Here is a 13,627-nt window from a genome sequence, read left to right on the forward strand (position 1 = left end):
ATGTCACATAAAAAGATCTCTAATCGTGTTTTTCTCCTGCTTTGAGGCCTTATTTAAGCAATATGATATTTAAAAAATCATAAAGAAATAAGGAGTATAAATGGGTCACATTCTCCTATGACCAAAGCGTGTGCTCTTTCAGAAAGAGTGCTCAGAGTGAGGAATGCTCTTACTGTGACACAAAGAACATGTTTACTGATAGAGCATGGAAATTGATTAAAAGCAGAAAAGCGGCATGGAGTGAATGTAGATGGAGGGAACAGAGAGAATGGGAGGAAAGAGGAAAAAAATAAATAAATGGAGAGCACTTCATCAGTGATGACACTTGCGTATTGATGGCGTCTCTTCTGAGTTGCAGTCCCCACCGTGACTAACAAGGACAGCCACTCATCATGCCAACCGGCATTTAAAAAGCTCATGTGAAGCACCTTTCAGCCAGGAATGCCTGTTGAACAAGATTATGCGGGCAAACAGAAAGCAGATGTTGTCCGCACTGAGATTTTCAGTTTCTGATGTCCACCACAACAGAAAATTCAATTTAATTTAATTTATAAAGACACCAAATCACAACAACAGTCACCTCAAGTTGCTTTGTGTTGTAAGGTAAAGACCCTACAATAACGCAGGGAAAACTCCAACAATGAGACGACTCCCTGTGACCGAGCACTTGGCAACAGCGAGAAGGAAAAACTCCTTCCTAACAGGAAATAAAGGCGGAAACAGGTTCAGGAGGGGCAGCCGTCTGCCGTGACTGGGTGGGGTGAGGGGAGGGAGAGAGAAGACACACTGATAACAGTCTCCAGCCACCTGTAGAAACGTAGATAATACTTTCTGCATATCTAATCCAGTGGTTCCCAGCCTGTTTTCACACACAGGATGGGCAAAGTAGGCTGAAGGTCAAAGTGAGGACACCAGGTTCACCCTTCTCCTGATTTCCAACAACAGAAAAATGATTTTCAAAGAACACAGCCGACACCTCTTGAAACAATACAAAAGTGGCGGCTGCCAGCGGGAGCTTAATTCCGGCCCACCATCGCTCCTCTGCTGGCTCATTCCATCCTTTAACCCTGGGAGATGGTGCTGTCATACTGCTGGACATGGGCCCAGGGTGTGAGTGAGTTTAACTAAACAAAAACACTCCCACCTCTGGGCCCGAGGACTCGGGACCCAGTCAGATCTCCATTTTAAAAAAAACAAAAAAAACCCAGCTCTGGTTTGAGTTAACATGCATTTTTCCAGCTCATTATAAACCTGGAAAAATATCTGAGCATGTGGTTATCTTCACCTAGTTAGGTTTTGATAAAACATAGGACGCCTGAGTTTCTGTGAAATGGTGCCGACCTGGACTGCTGTGGACACAGTCTGACACCAGGTGGCAATCTTGCTCTGCTTTTGCGTTCAGCATAGAGGTTTGTAAATGATCCCGTGCAGGAGAAGGTCAGGAGTCTTAATTTCTGTTCCTATTTGTCAGAAACACTGTTGTTTTCCCACTTCATTTATAGCTCCTTTATCTGAGGACTTTCTCACTTTAAATTATTCCTTCAAGCCCAAAATTATTACAATTATTTGGAAAAAATGTACTTCAGTATTTTTTTCTGCTGTCATACTTCATTGCTTCTACCCCTCATGACAACCAAATATATATATTCAGCTGTGGTGCCCTTTATTTCTGGGAGTGTCCTTAAGAGGGGTGGATTGAAGCACGGGGATATTCCCTGCATTACTGAACCTTGTTTTAAAAAAAAAAAGGAAAAAAGGGTGGCGTGAAAATCCTGCAGCCGCTGCTTTCTCGCAGGGATGGCGGGGGCCAGCCTGCCTAATTCCTCAGATTAAAAGCAGCAGTCGGGTGGCCGTAGGTTCCAGAGGCAGCATGAAGACAATCTAAACAGCATCATGATTAGAAACGTACAGAGCATGTGGCTTTCATTAGCTACAGGCTGAAAACCACAGTACAACTGAGGAGCGGGGCCTCAGCGTCAGCAGTGTGCCTGCCAATCAAACAAGCAGACATGTTTTGACTGATGAGCTTTCTAGAAAACCGATAAAGACATTTTAGTGGTTAAATAGAGCAAAACTGACATGTCATTACATAAACAATGTCTCTTTTATCAAGTGCTGGCAATTTGATACAATCTAACACATCATTCTAAATTAGGCCCACATGGCGTGCGCTATAATGAACCAACAAACTGATCACCGGTTTTATCACATTCACTGCAGTAGACGATGGTAGCAGAAATAGTTTTACCTGATTTTAGAGTGCTCAAAGCTCAAAGACACTCAAAACAAATGCCCCAAAAAAATAAATGTGATTCATAAAACCCACTGTGTTTACAAATACATATAGTGTCACATACAAAATTTAGGAAAGCAGTAAACTTCGACGTAGTCTTCATCAGGTGGTCAATAATTTACATAAAGTGCAAAAATCGCAAACACAGAACAAGTAGAAATGAAAAAACAAGCACATTAAAGTAAATTTACAGCTTTGTATCACAAACCCACACATCAGGTTTGAAAAAAAAAAAAAAAAGACAAGACTTGCCCTGAGTTTGGTACAGTGCAAAGGTCAGTGCGGTACAGGAGATGTAAACATTGAGCTGAGATTGGAAAGAACGTGAAAAAACAAAACAAATGTAGAATAATTTTATCATAAATAAATGCCTGGGGGCGATGCTGTTCCCTTTATTTATTCAACTTTCAGTTTGTTTGGTGCGCGCTTCCTTTTCTTTGGTTTTGTTGTTGGTCTGGGGGAGGAGACCAGAAGGGGGCTAGGAGCTCTTTGCCCATGTGATGACGATAACACAGAAACTGATGACTCCCATAATCACGCCAAAGACCACGAGTAGTGCAGCCTGAAGGGGAGAGAGGAAAAAAAGAAATAAATAAAATAAAATCGAAAAAAATTACCAGATTACCTCAAAATATAATGTATGCAACTTCATCGCCAGATCTTCTATTCACGGAAGAGCTCATTTACCCCAACAGAGTCGAAGGACCTGAGGGGCTGCCTGCTGATTTTGAGGTAGAAGATGCCCGGAAAGACAAATAAGAGGCAGCTGGATGTTGTTGATCCTGAGGAACAAACAGGAAAGGCTCATGATAGGAGATTTATAAACTGTTTGAGCAGGACTCCAGCCATTAATTATGTATAAGCAGATACTGCAGTTCTAGCCAGTACAATCAATAACTGTGGGCTACTGGGATATTGGCAGCTTATAATGCCTGTTCATATTTAACAGGTTACAGGTAAGGAAATAAAAATATATCTATAATTTATGAACAATATAATATATATTGATATACACCCCCCCACACACCCATATGTTAAAAGTATTTTTAAAGTACCACATACCTACTACTCCAAACACATTTCTGATATCAGGCACAAAGATGGCGAGTATCAGCACCACACACAGGATGGTTAGAGTTGCAGCGATGTGGATCAGCCAAGAAAAGGCACGCCCCCCGAAAAGCATCAAAATTGCAGCTTTACGGGCCTGCAGCAAGCACACAGGCACAGACAGTACTCATTCAAGCTGAAAGCACTCGAGTGTTATTGCAACTAAATGTCTTAAAGCAGAAAGAAGGAAAGTGAAGTAATCTGCTTTTCTGGCAGCTGTAACACAGTAACAGAGCCAGATGAATTTTCTAGGCGACAATAAATTTAAATTGATAAAGTGAAAGAGTAAAAAGGTGGAACTGAAAAATAAAACCATCTTGATCACAATAACAACATAAAAATCAACAAAGCCTTCAAGCATTTTCAGTTCAGTTCTTCAGTTTCACAGTTTGAGTAAAAAAAGAAAAAAGAAGAAGCACTAAACAAACCTGTGTGGAAAAAGCATCGTTATTATTATTATTATTATTATGATGAAGCAGGTCTACTCACAGGGAAGTGTATAAGCGGCACAGTCAGCAGCACAGACAGGAGGATGGCCAGTCGAACCGCTATCACCATGATGTCCCGGGGCAAGTATGCATCATAACTGAGGAGCAGCTCGGATTCCACGTGAGCTAAAAGTTAGAAGATGAAAACAGAGATGGGACAATGCTTTCCTTTGAATGAAAGTGTCCCTGATGACTTACCGTAGAAGGTGAGGTAGCCAAACAGCGCAGAAATAAAGTACAGCAAGAAGCTGAGGCTGATGCCGATATTCGTGACCTTCTGCATCCTGGCTTTGGTAGGTCTGAAAGACAAAGCGATAATAATGCATTCACGTGACAAGCACCTATTATGGTCATTTCCAGCTCCATATTTTATTCATAGACTTAGAATAGCTTTAAATGATACATAACAATTATAATTTATCTTATTATCCTATCCTGGGCCTTGGTGTAGCCCCTAAGTCAGGTCATTTAACCTCCTCTCCACATAGAAAGCAAACTGTAGGAAATGCATGTAGAGGAGCCTAAAGCCTGAGCTTCTGACTCACGCATCCTCTAACTACGTGAAAGTTTGCCGTGTTTAATATAAGCAGCCGTTTTCTGTCATAACTGGATACATATGACAGAAAACAGGCAAAAATAGTAGAAATAAACGCGAAGCTGACCGATCCAGTTCGCAGTAGATCGGCAGGACAGCCGTGTGGCACAGAAAGGAGAAGGCCATGGTGGGGATGGCATAGGCACTCTGCAACACAAACACACACACACACACATCAGTCAGAGCACAGCCGTCATTAACAAATTAACAACCTACTCAGTTACACTGGAGGGAGGAGGTAGGTGGGTCAAGGTATGGTCCTCATAGTAGTAATTACTGCTTGGGCTGCTAAGAGTGAGGATGCAAATCGAAAAGTGTGAACTTTCTGAACTTTTCTTCCACTAAATGCATCTTATACTACGTGCAAGTATACATCTATAGTGCCGTGTGAGCACATTATAGGAAACGGTCGAGAAAGTGTAAATCGGTGTCACGTGTCAGCTGCGTAGTGTGCTTGAGTTCCACATGTACAGGTTACACTTCACAGGTGAGAGTGTGACCTGTCAACACAGCGGAGCAGCTGCAGCAGATCTACGTTTAACAGCTTCTCACTGCCACCTCAAAGCCTCCGCGTGTTCAGTGCCGAGGAAAAACGCTGGTTTCCTATACGTACCTTACTAGAGACGACGAAGAGTTTTGGAGAACACTCTGAGTCAGAGGAATTTGATATCTGGAGAAACAAGGTGAAAAAGTGAGCCGGTTATTTCTAGAAAGAGATGAGTTCAGCAGTGCTGCTGCAAATAGTAAAGCTTAATTTCAAGCTTAAGGGAAACAAGTATTCTAATATAGCTCATAGCAGGTTTTTTGTATGGTCTGTTTAACTCCTAAAAGGTCAGAGTTGATTTCCAGGATCAGGCAAGGTCATCTGGACTTCCTGTCCTTCAGGAACAGCATCAGTTACCATACACAGATCTGTGCAGCCTTCTCTGGTCCTCATCAGCCTGTGCAGACACAATCAGTAAGCTCAATCTCCTGGGCTTTCCTCTTAATCCCGTGCCCGTGACCTTCTGGACCATACTGCACCAGATCTGTGTTGTTTTCAAAAGAGTATTTATGTGCTGAAAGAAATGCTGTTCTTACCTTGAAGGCACCTGAAAGGGACGTTATATTGTGGGGCAGTGGGCAGGGGATGGACCATTTCTTGACCACGACCTACACGAGATAATAAATAAAGTCAAAAATGAAAAAAACAAACAAACAAACAGACGGACGTACGGAGGTTCGTGTCAGAGCTTACCACAACTGCAAAGTACAGCATGAATAAGAAGGCGAGACTACTAGTGTATCCCAGGAAGCCTGTAAGGACGAGAGAAAGATCTATCAAGAAGCAACCAAACAAGAAAAAAATAAATAACACGCTTGAGGATCGCTTAACGTACCAATTTTAGGCAACAATGACAGAGGTAGAACGACACAAAGTGTGATTATGATCAGAAGCAGCCTGCCATCCTCGTACCAGGCATTTCTGGAAAATAAATAAATGAATGAATGAATAAAAACAGCAAGGGAGTGAACTATTACAGGTTAACACTGAATTAAGCCACGTTTTATTATCAGGTCAGGGATAGGAGAGAGTATTCTTCCATGCCTTAAGATGGGCCGGCTCTGGAAATTTGTCTCCATTTCGTGCTCAAATACAGAGCGACAGATTCATCATGTGGTATGAATTAAAGGCTTTAGCTCTTGCAAACCATAACAATTATGTAATTCACATGCAAACGTTGTGTCGCTCCATCAGATGAGACCACATTTCACTTGCTGGGTTTTTGGAGAGGGGGAATAATATTTTCCTTTGCCGAGGGATAGCCTTGGCAGTTCATTCGAGATCGGGGAGTAAAATGAGGAGGAGGAGGGGGGTGGGGGCTTGGCGTTCGAGGTGACACATGTGGAAGGCATGCCGGCTCCACCGGGGTCGGTCGAGACGGGTGCTGCCCGGCTCTCTGCTGCGGGTTGTATGCGGGGGTCGTGAGGGACTGGCTCCACCGCTCTTTATGGGGGCTTCCAGAGTCAAGCAGCACCTGCTCTGACAACATCAACACCCACTGACCCCTGTTTGGCAGTTTCACAGCTGTGGCGTTACCATAGGCGCTGATGGATTTGTCTCCGCATCTACACCGTTTCTACCCTGTAACTGGATGTCACCGAGACCTCTGCTCTGACCTGGACTCTCTCTGGTCCAATCAGGTCTGCTCCAAGCCAAGTTTACACAAAGTATTCGACCCAATCTTAATTAAGGCGAGGCCGGTTTATTTGCACATTACTTTTCAACAAGAAGCACTTTAAATTTAAGAAAAAAAAAGCTCTGATTCCTGCAGACATTTTTGTAAAAAAAAAAGAAAAAGGGATCTCTGGAGGCTGCAGGCTTACTGTAAAGTCACAGGATACCTAGAAGAACCATGAAATGTGGAACATTTCACGCTATAACGAGATGCAGGATAGCTCTCGGTTAAAGCCGGAGCACGACTGCCAATGAGTCAATCTCGAACATCAGCATAAATCTGGCCCCGCACAATCCCAGATCCACAGCTGTCCGTGTCTTTGGCCTTGAATTTAAACGCGATGAGAGAAGCGGGACACACGCAGTCTGTTAGCAGCAGCGCAGAAAAGATTGAGCGTGACTTTGTTTTTCGCTCTGCCGTATTATGATAAATGAGCCAGATAAAAGAAACGCGTTTTAATATAAAACAACTCGTTTATTTGGGCTTTGATGGAATCGAATGTGCGCGTCTGTTAACATCTCAAAGCCGCTCATTAACAGAAATGTTTTGTTTCCCTCAGCGGTGAGCTGTAATTAGAATGGCAAAACTGATATCCCCTTGTATCAGTCTGATTCCGGGGAACATGTGTGAGAGATTTTGGGGGGTGGGGGTGAAAGGAGAGCGCTAATACAAAGCAGCTGTGTGTGGAAGATTCAGATGTTGACGGATAGGGCTGAGAGCAGCTACAACTCTTGCTTAAACCAGTGTGGCCAATAATAAAGTGATAGAAGTTACATTCTTTGCCAAGGACTTCTCTGCAGGCATGTCCACGCAGACCAATGAAAGCCACTGGCTGCTGCTGATAGGTGATGAATGGCTCTCGTATCGGGAATACATTTCCTGTGGGCATGCCTCACGCTACACGACAGACAGAGAAAACATTAGCAGTGTATTTTGGTTTAGCGAGGGAGCTTCCCCGACATTATTCATGCGCTTCTTATTGCCCGACTAATTCCAGTTTGTGTAGCTTTGTGGCGCACAAGTGTCAAATTTGACTTATTTAAAAAGGCCAAAAGGTATAATCTCCAACATCATGGGAACAGGAATGACTCATTCTTTATCTCAGTGCAGCTAATTCAAAAGAATGACTTTGTTCAACCCGCAGCTGTGACAGATTTTGAGCTGAATTTCTTTTTTGGCAAACGAGGGAGCTCACAGCGCTGGATATACCCACCCTGGGCTGTCTGCACTCAGGAGGCTGTTGATGGCTGCAGGAAGCTCCGACTTCAAGATGAACAAATAGGATGACATGGCTGAGAAGCGAGAGAACAGAAAGGGTTCAGAAATTGAGTGTTTATTAAAAAAAAAAAAGCCCATAATCACACCAAACTACTAAATCATAAAAACAGCAGATGAATGTGTGCTGCCACAAGCAATCATAAGCTGCTGTGTGAGGATGATGAGCGTTTTTCCAGTGTGAGGAAATAGCAGGGTGGAGGGGGGGGGTTACTACGGCTCCAATGCAAACGGGTGGGGCAGGCAGCTCAAGGGGATCACCGGCAAAGCCCTTGGCATAGAGGAGCGGACATTATGCAGGACTTCCAACTGCTGGAGACCGCGAGTAGCAGCCAGGACGAAGAAGTGCGAAGGGGGGAGGAATGCTAACAATAATGATCTCTGACGCTAATCCAGGTACTTCTCCCCCTTTCTCCACCTCAATAGGAAACAGGATACTTCCCTGTATGCACAGGCGACCAATCAGAGAGAGAGGCGGGGGGGGGGGGGGGGGGGGGGGGTGTGTCACTTTTTGTGAGTATTAAAAGCCCCAAAAACAAGAAAGCAAGCAAGAAAGGGGGAAGAGAGCATCATCAGAAGTGAGCACGTTTGGTATTCAGATGCGGTGTGTGGCCAGTTATAAAGGGAGATAATGTTAAGGGATTTAGATTTGTGAAGCCACGCTAGCCAGAGTTAGTTGGGCCCTTATTGCCTCGGAGGGCAGATCTTGCGCTTGCCGTTAAATAAGCCTGGCCTTAATCCCCCAGATCCTGTATTTGTTTATGAAAGAAAATTCCCCCAGCAACACTTCGGCCCACACAGACGCACGGACATTCCCTCTCTGAGAATAACTGCAGACATTTTATGTAAGCGCTCAAATCTGTCAATAAGATGTTACTCTGAGGCTGCGGGGTTTTTTTTAGCGGATTAATCAAAAACGTACCCTGGGAGAGTTCATCCGTCAACTTAAAGAAAGCATGAAAATTTTTTTATATTATATGTATTGTTTTAAGCCACAGACAAATAAAGACATGCTGACAGAGATCACACACAGCAGACATGATGCAATGGTTTCGTTCGATGCAGCTGGTTACTGTAAGTATAACACCACATCTGTGGAAACTGCTGGTGGGACAGTATTTGCATCTTTAAAAAAAAAGCAGGGAGGGGAAAAAAAAAACCCTGAGTGAAGAGAAAGCGTTGCCAAGTGGTAAGAAAACGTATTATAATAATAAGTACGTATGTAAACTTCAAGAAAAGTTGACCTAAACCTTCTGTGTGTGGTCAGCAAATAGCGGCAGAGTGTGCTCAACAAAGGCCAGAGCCACTTTCATTTCATTAAGGACAAGGGCCGAAGCCGGCTGTGAGAGCCCTGGGCTGGTCAGTAATTAAGGTCAATTGGCCCATCAGCCTTTGGCAGTGCAGATGAATGTTTACCCAGAGTGAGGCTAATTGCACTCTTATAAAAAGGGGCCCGGGGTATAGACAGATGCATGCTGGAGTGCTGGCTCTCACACTCTCACACATATTGCCCCCATGCTGGGAAAACCGCACACATACCAGAGGGCACGGCAATAATCCACTCAGCCGTGCCACTAATGACTGCAGAGGAGCTATCACCTCAGCTCTCGACTGTCTGGGAAGCACGGTTTGTGGCTGAGGAATGACAGTAAGAGAAAGAGAGAGAGAGAGAGAAGTGAGGGGGTGGGGGAAATAAAGGGAGGGGTCCCATTAGGCTACTCCACACACAGACGGTGGGAGTGGGTTTACCATCAGCGATCAATTAGAGGAGAAGTCGTGTTTCAGGCTCAGGGGAGGAGACAGCGGCTGCAGGGTCAGAGGTTATCAGGGAATCGAGATAATAGCCACACAGGAGGGTGGCTGTAAAACCCCAGCCATTTGGGCACCAGCAGGAGGCGCCATCTACCTCCAAAATAAACTGACCATAGTCTGACCCTGCAGCACTCCTCACCCTCTTCACCACCCTTCTCCTATAAAAACCCACAAAAATCAGTTCCTGTCCAGCATGTCAGAAATGATGTATGTAACTGCACATTGAACCGGGGGCTCACTTACCACCGATATTTTGGATAAGAATAGCGATTCCAACCAGAACCTAAAAAGACAGTCAGTGTGAGCAAGTTCTCTGGTCACGGTGGAAAAACTTGTAAAAACTTTTTGGCAGGGCAAATGTGCAGCAATCCAAAAATCAACACTTACTTTTCCTGGTTTTCGTAAGGCTTTCCCTCCGAGGTCTTCATATGAATTGATACCTAGAGCCAAGAAGAAGAGGGAAAAAAAGAAGAATCAGACGTGAAAACGATGTCAGGATGACTATCGCATCACAAAATTCTTCATGGAAAAATGGGATTATCTGGTTTTTATCTCCTCTCTTTGCTCCTGTAAAATATTATTTAAACATCATCTGAAGTTTCTCACAATGAGGATGCAAATAATAAGTAAATGGAACAGGGGGAAAAAATCAAGTGAGGGTGTTTAAATGTAACAACTCTGGACGAAGCCCCCTGGATACACCCACAGAGACGTGTTACCCTGCATCCCACCCACCTGTTTGGTCACAGAGCTTCAGCAGGAGGTGTATAGAGTACGCAGCCAGGCTGGACACCAGCACCAACAGGATACTGGAAAAAAACGTTTCTCATCATATCTTTACAAGCACGTATCAAATTGTAAAGTAAAAATAAACGCTGGCAGACACAGTTTTAGATGCTCTATAGGAATTATAACAAACTAATCCAGATATCGTCTGGGATACCAGGGGTCAAGTCATGCATTTTTCTGCCTTACGCACCGAGAAGATTCTTACCAAAACCCAACTATTCCAGTGCTAGCCATGGCATACGCTAGACCCAGTATGCCGCTGCCCATGATTGCGTTCATCAGGTTAAACACAGAGGAGGCGAAGGAGGCACCTCTGGCTCTGGATAGCACAGCTCCCTGCACATATAACACACAATATAAATAGCATGAAGAAAAAGATGCAGCAGAAGAAATCTGATTATTTTTGTAAGAGCCTCAGGAAGATTACTCATGACAGTATTAAGAACAACTGGCTGGCCCTGATGATGGATGTCATGAAAAGAGCACAGCAGTGGCATGGAGGATCAGGGAATGGAAATGGGAATGGATGGAGAGGGATTTGAGCTGCTGGCTGTGGGACAGCTGCCTGAGCTCAGGATAAGGGGAGCTGCCCAAACTGCTTGACCTCTCTAATGGGGGATATCCTGGACAGAACGAGTGGCAACTCTTGTGTCAGTGTCACAACAAGCTTAGATTGACCTTCAGGCTGTTGCAGTTCCCCCTGTTACAGTACTGAGAGACAGGAAGTGAACTAAGACCCCAAATGAATAAAAATACAAAGTAGCTGGAGTTTATTGTAAAGCATGGCACACTGAGGTAAAGCTTATCCCAGCTTGCACAGGGTACAATTCAACACAGTTGGAAGAAAAACAAGAAGAAATCAAACCACTGTGATGGATGTTTGGAGACAAAGTTAGAGAGCCAAAGCTGAGTTGGTTTGGACGTGCAGAGGAGGGAGAGTGGATGTATTGGACAAGGAATGTTGAAGATGGAGCTGTCAGGCAGGAGAAAAGAGAAAGACCACACAGATTGTTGATGGATCTATTCAAGGAGATCATGCAGAGGGTTGGTGTGACAGAGGAAGATGCTAAGGATAGGCTGAGACCGAGGCAAATGATCTGCTGTGGTGACCCCTAAACAGAGTAGCCAAAGGAGGGAGAACTGGTTGTTTTCAGTACTTTGCAAACATGTGTACGTCCAGATTGAGCCGCATGTTCACACCATGATGACAAAATTTATGGTAACCCTCACATACTCTCAAACACTGAATCAACAACACACACCACACACTATGTCTTGCTTAGATTTGAACTGTAACTCTATATTGCTCACTGAAATCAGCCACATAAACTAACAAAATCAAGCTAGAAAGAGTCTCTCATTACCTTTAGACAGACAAGCTAAAACTTCTAAACTCTCTGAACATACATTACTGATGTTTTAAAAATGACTGGAACAGTCATTTTTAATATAATGCTGTAATACGGGTGAGGTCAAAAAGTTTTTGTCTGAAGTTAAAATTCTAAACACTTAAGTGGGCACTGAAATAGTCTCTGTGTCACAATAAAGTCTTTATCTGCATTATCAGTGCACTGTTTTAGCTTCAAGTAGCTTCAGCAAACAACATTAAATTAATCTAGTCTGACATCAAATCAAAGAATAAGTGGTTCAAAGGCTGAAATATGGTTTTGGTTTGTTGTTTTTTTCCCCCCATTTTCCCCTGCACACTATTAAAATGGCACATTCTGAAGAGGTGCAGATGGAGACACTTTGGTTTCTGCAGAGTTTTTGCAGGATTCATCAGCAGCTTTGAGCAGTCTGTCAGCGTGTATGTGGACAACTGATTTAATATAACCACAACAACATCCTCAAATGAGGGACTGACAGTAGAATTGTCCATTTAACTGTGAAACCATGGTATGTAATTAAATCACGCTTCTCTTTCACACCAACCCTCTTCCTGTCCTTGACTACATCCATAGTCTCCTCTGAGGTCTTCCTCTTTCCCTTTTGCCTGGCAGCTCCATCTTCAATATCCTTGGTCTAATATAGCCACTATCCCTCCCTCCAAACAGTCCCGACTTTGTCCCTGTGATGTACTCCTTTCTAATCCTGTCCATCCTGGTCACTTGTCTCCAAGCACTCTCTTCTTCACCTCTCTTGTGCCCTGTCTGGTCCTTTGGATTTTTAACCAGTGAAATACTGAAATAATGCCAGTATATATAAAAAAAAAAATCATATATTTGTCTACTTCAATTTTGGACATAATTTATTAGCAAAAAAAAGACAAAGCCCAAAGGAAACAAAGTTAGAGATTAGCATGAGAGGGGGGGAAAAGAAGAAGAAAGAGAGGTTCTGGTGTTGGGTGTAGTTTCACTGCAAGTGCTGACACAGGCAGAAAACAGATGAACAAGCAATTCAAAATAAGCACGTGATATTTTTCCTGGACATTTTGACAGCCTGATTTACTGACAACACTACAAAAACCAGCCATTTTAACTGCTGTAATTCACAGTGTATTACTAAATTAAACAAAAAAAGTCACTGTTGATGTTTGACTTTTATTTTTTTTAAATTTGGACCATTTAAAATATGTTTATTGAACTGTGATTTTAGATTTGTTGCAATTATTGCTACCCCTTCGCCAGATTTGAAGAAAAAAAATCATTTTTTATCTGAGATTGAAAATGTCTCTTGGATAAATAAAGTTATATAAAACACATAAATTCTTCCTTGTGACAGAAACACATTTATTTTCTGTCTCAGACTGTAGATTTTAGGTCAGCAAGTCATTCAGCGCAGTTTCACTTTTGGGTCTTCGCCTGTTGTTTTACCTGTAACAGAGGTGCAGTCTCTTCGGTGTCCTGGGCGGTGCGTTCACGGACCACGTCCACATCGTCGTTGATGCTCATTGTGGGTGAGGAACCGAAGCGGGAAACAAATTTATTAGTGTAAAAAAAAAAAAAACCCCTCGCAGATTGAGAGGAGACGGGGAGCCGCAGAGTTACGATACCATCTCAAACTCTCCTCCTCTAAACTTGTCAGCTGATCACTGTTGATGTTGAGT

At 43.3% G+C, this 13,627-nt stretch overlaps 1 protein-coding gene across 2 annotated transcripts; it reads right to left on the reverse strand.

The window, feature by feature from the left end:
- Positions 1-2,080: 2,080 nt before the first annotated feature.
- Positions 2,081-13,610, reverse strand: slc38a6 (solute carrier family 38 member 6). 2 transcript variants are annotated; one of them, XM_040041810.1, is made up of 16 exons: positions 13,395-13,609; positions 10,787-10,917; positions 10,528-10,601; positions 10,180-10,232; positions 10,036-10,075; positions 7,919-7,997; positions 5,866-5,951; positions 5,724-5,782; positions 5,567-5,638; positions 5,100-5,156; positions 4,554-4,633; positions 4,090-4,190; positions 3,893-4,017; positions 3,356-3,500; positions 2,981-3,075; positions 2,081-2,855 (listed from the first exon to the last, which is right to left on the reverse strand). In XM_040041810.1, exons 1-16 carry the CDS (start codon positions 13,470-13,472, stop codon positions 2,772-2,774), a joined length of 1,359 nt encoding a protein of 452 aa, XP_039897744.1. In that variant the 5' UTR covers positions 13,473-13,609; the 3' UTR covers positions 2,081-2,771. The 2 variants fall into 2 exon arrangements, with proteins under 2 accessions (XP_039897744.1, XP_039897745.1); XM_040041811.1 differs by lacking the exon at positions 10,787-10,917 and having other exon boundaries at positions 13,395-13,610.
- Between the last annotated feature and the right edge of the window lie 17 nt (positions 13,611-13,627).

The sequence above is a fragment of the Simochromis diagramma genome, unplaced genomic scaffold (genome assembly GCF_900408965.1).
Source record: "Simochromis diagramma unplaced genomic scaffold, fSimDia1.1 OVJJ01000304.1, whole genome shotgun sequence".
NCBI lineage: Eukaryota > Metazoa > Chordata > Actinopteri > Cichliformes > Cichlidae > Simochromis > Simochromis diagramma.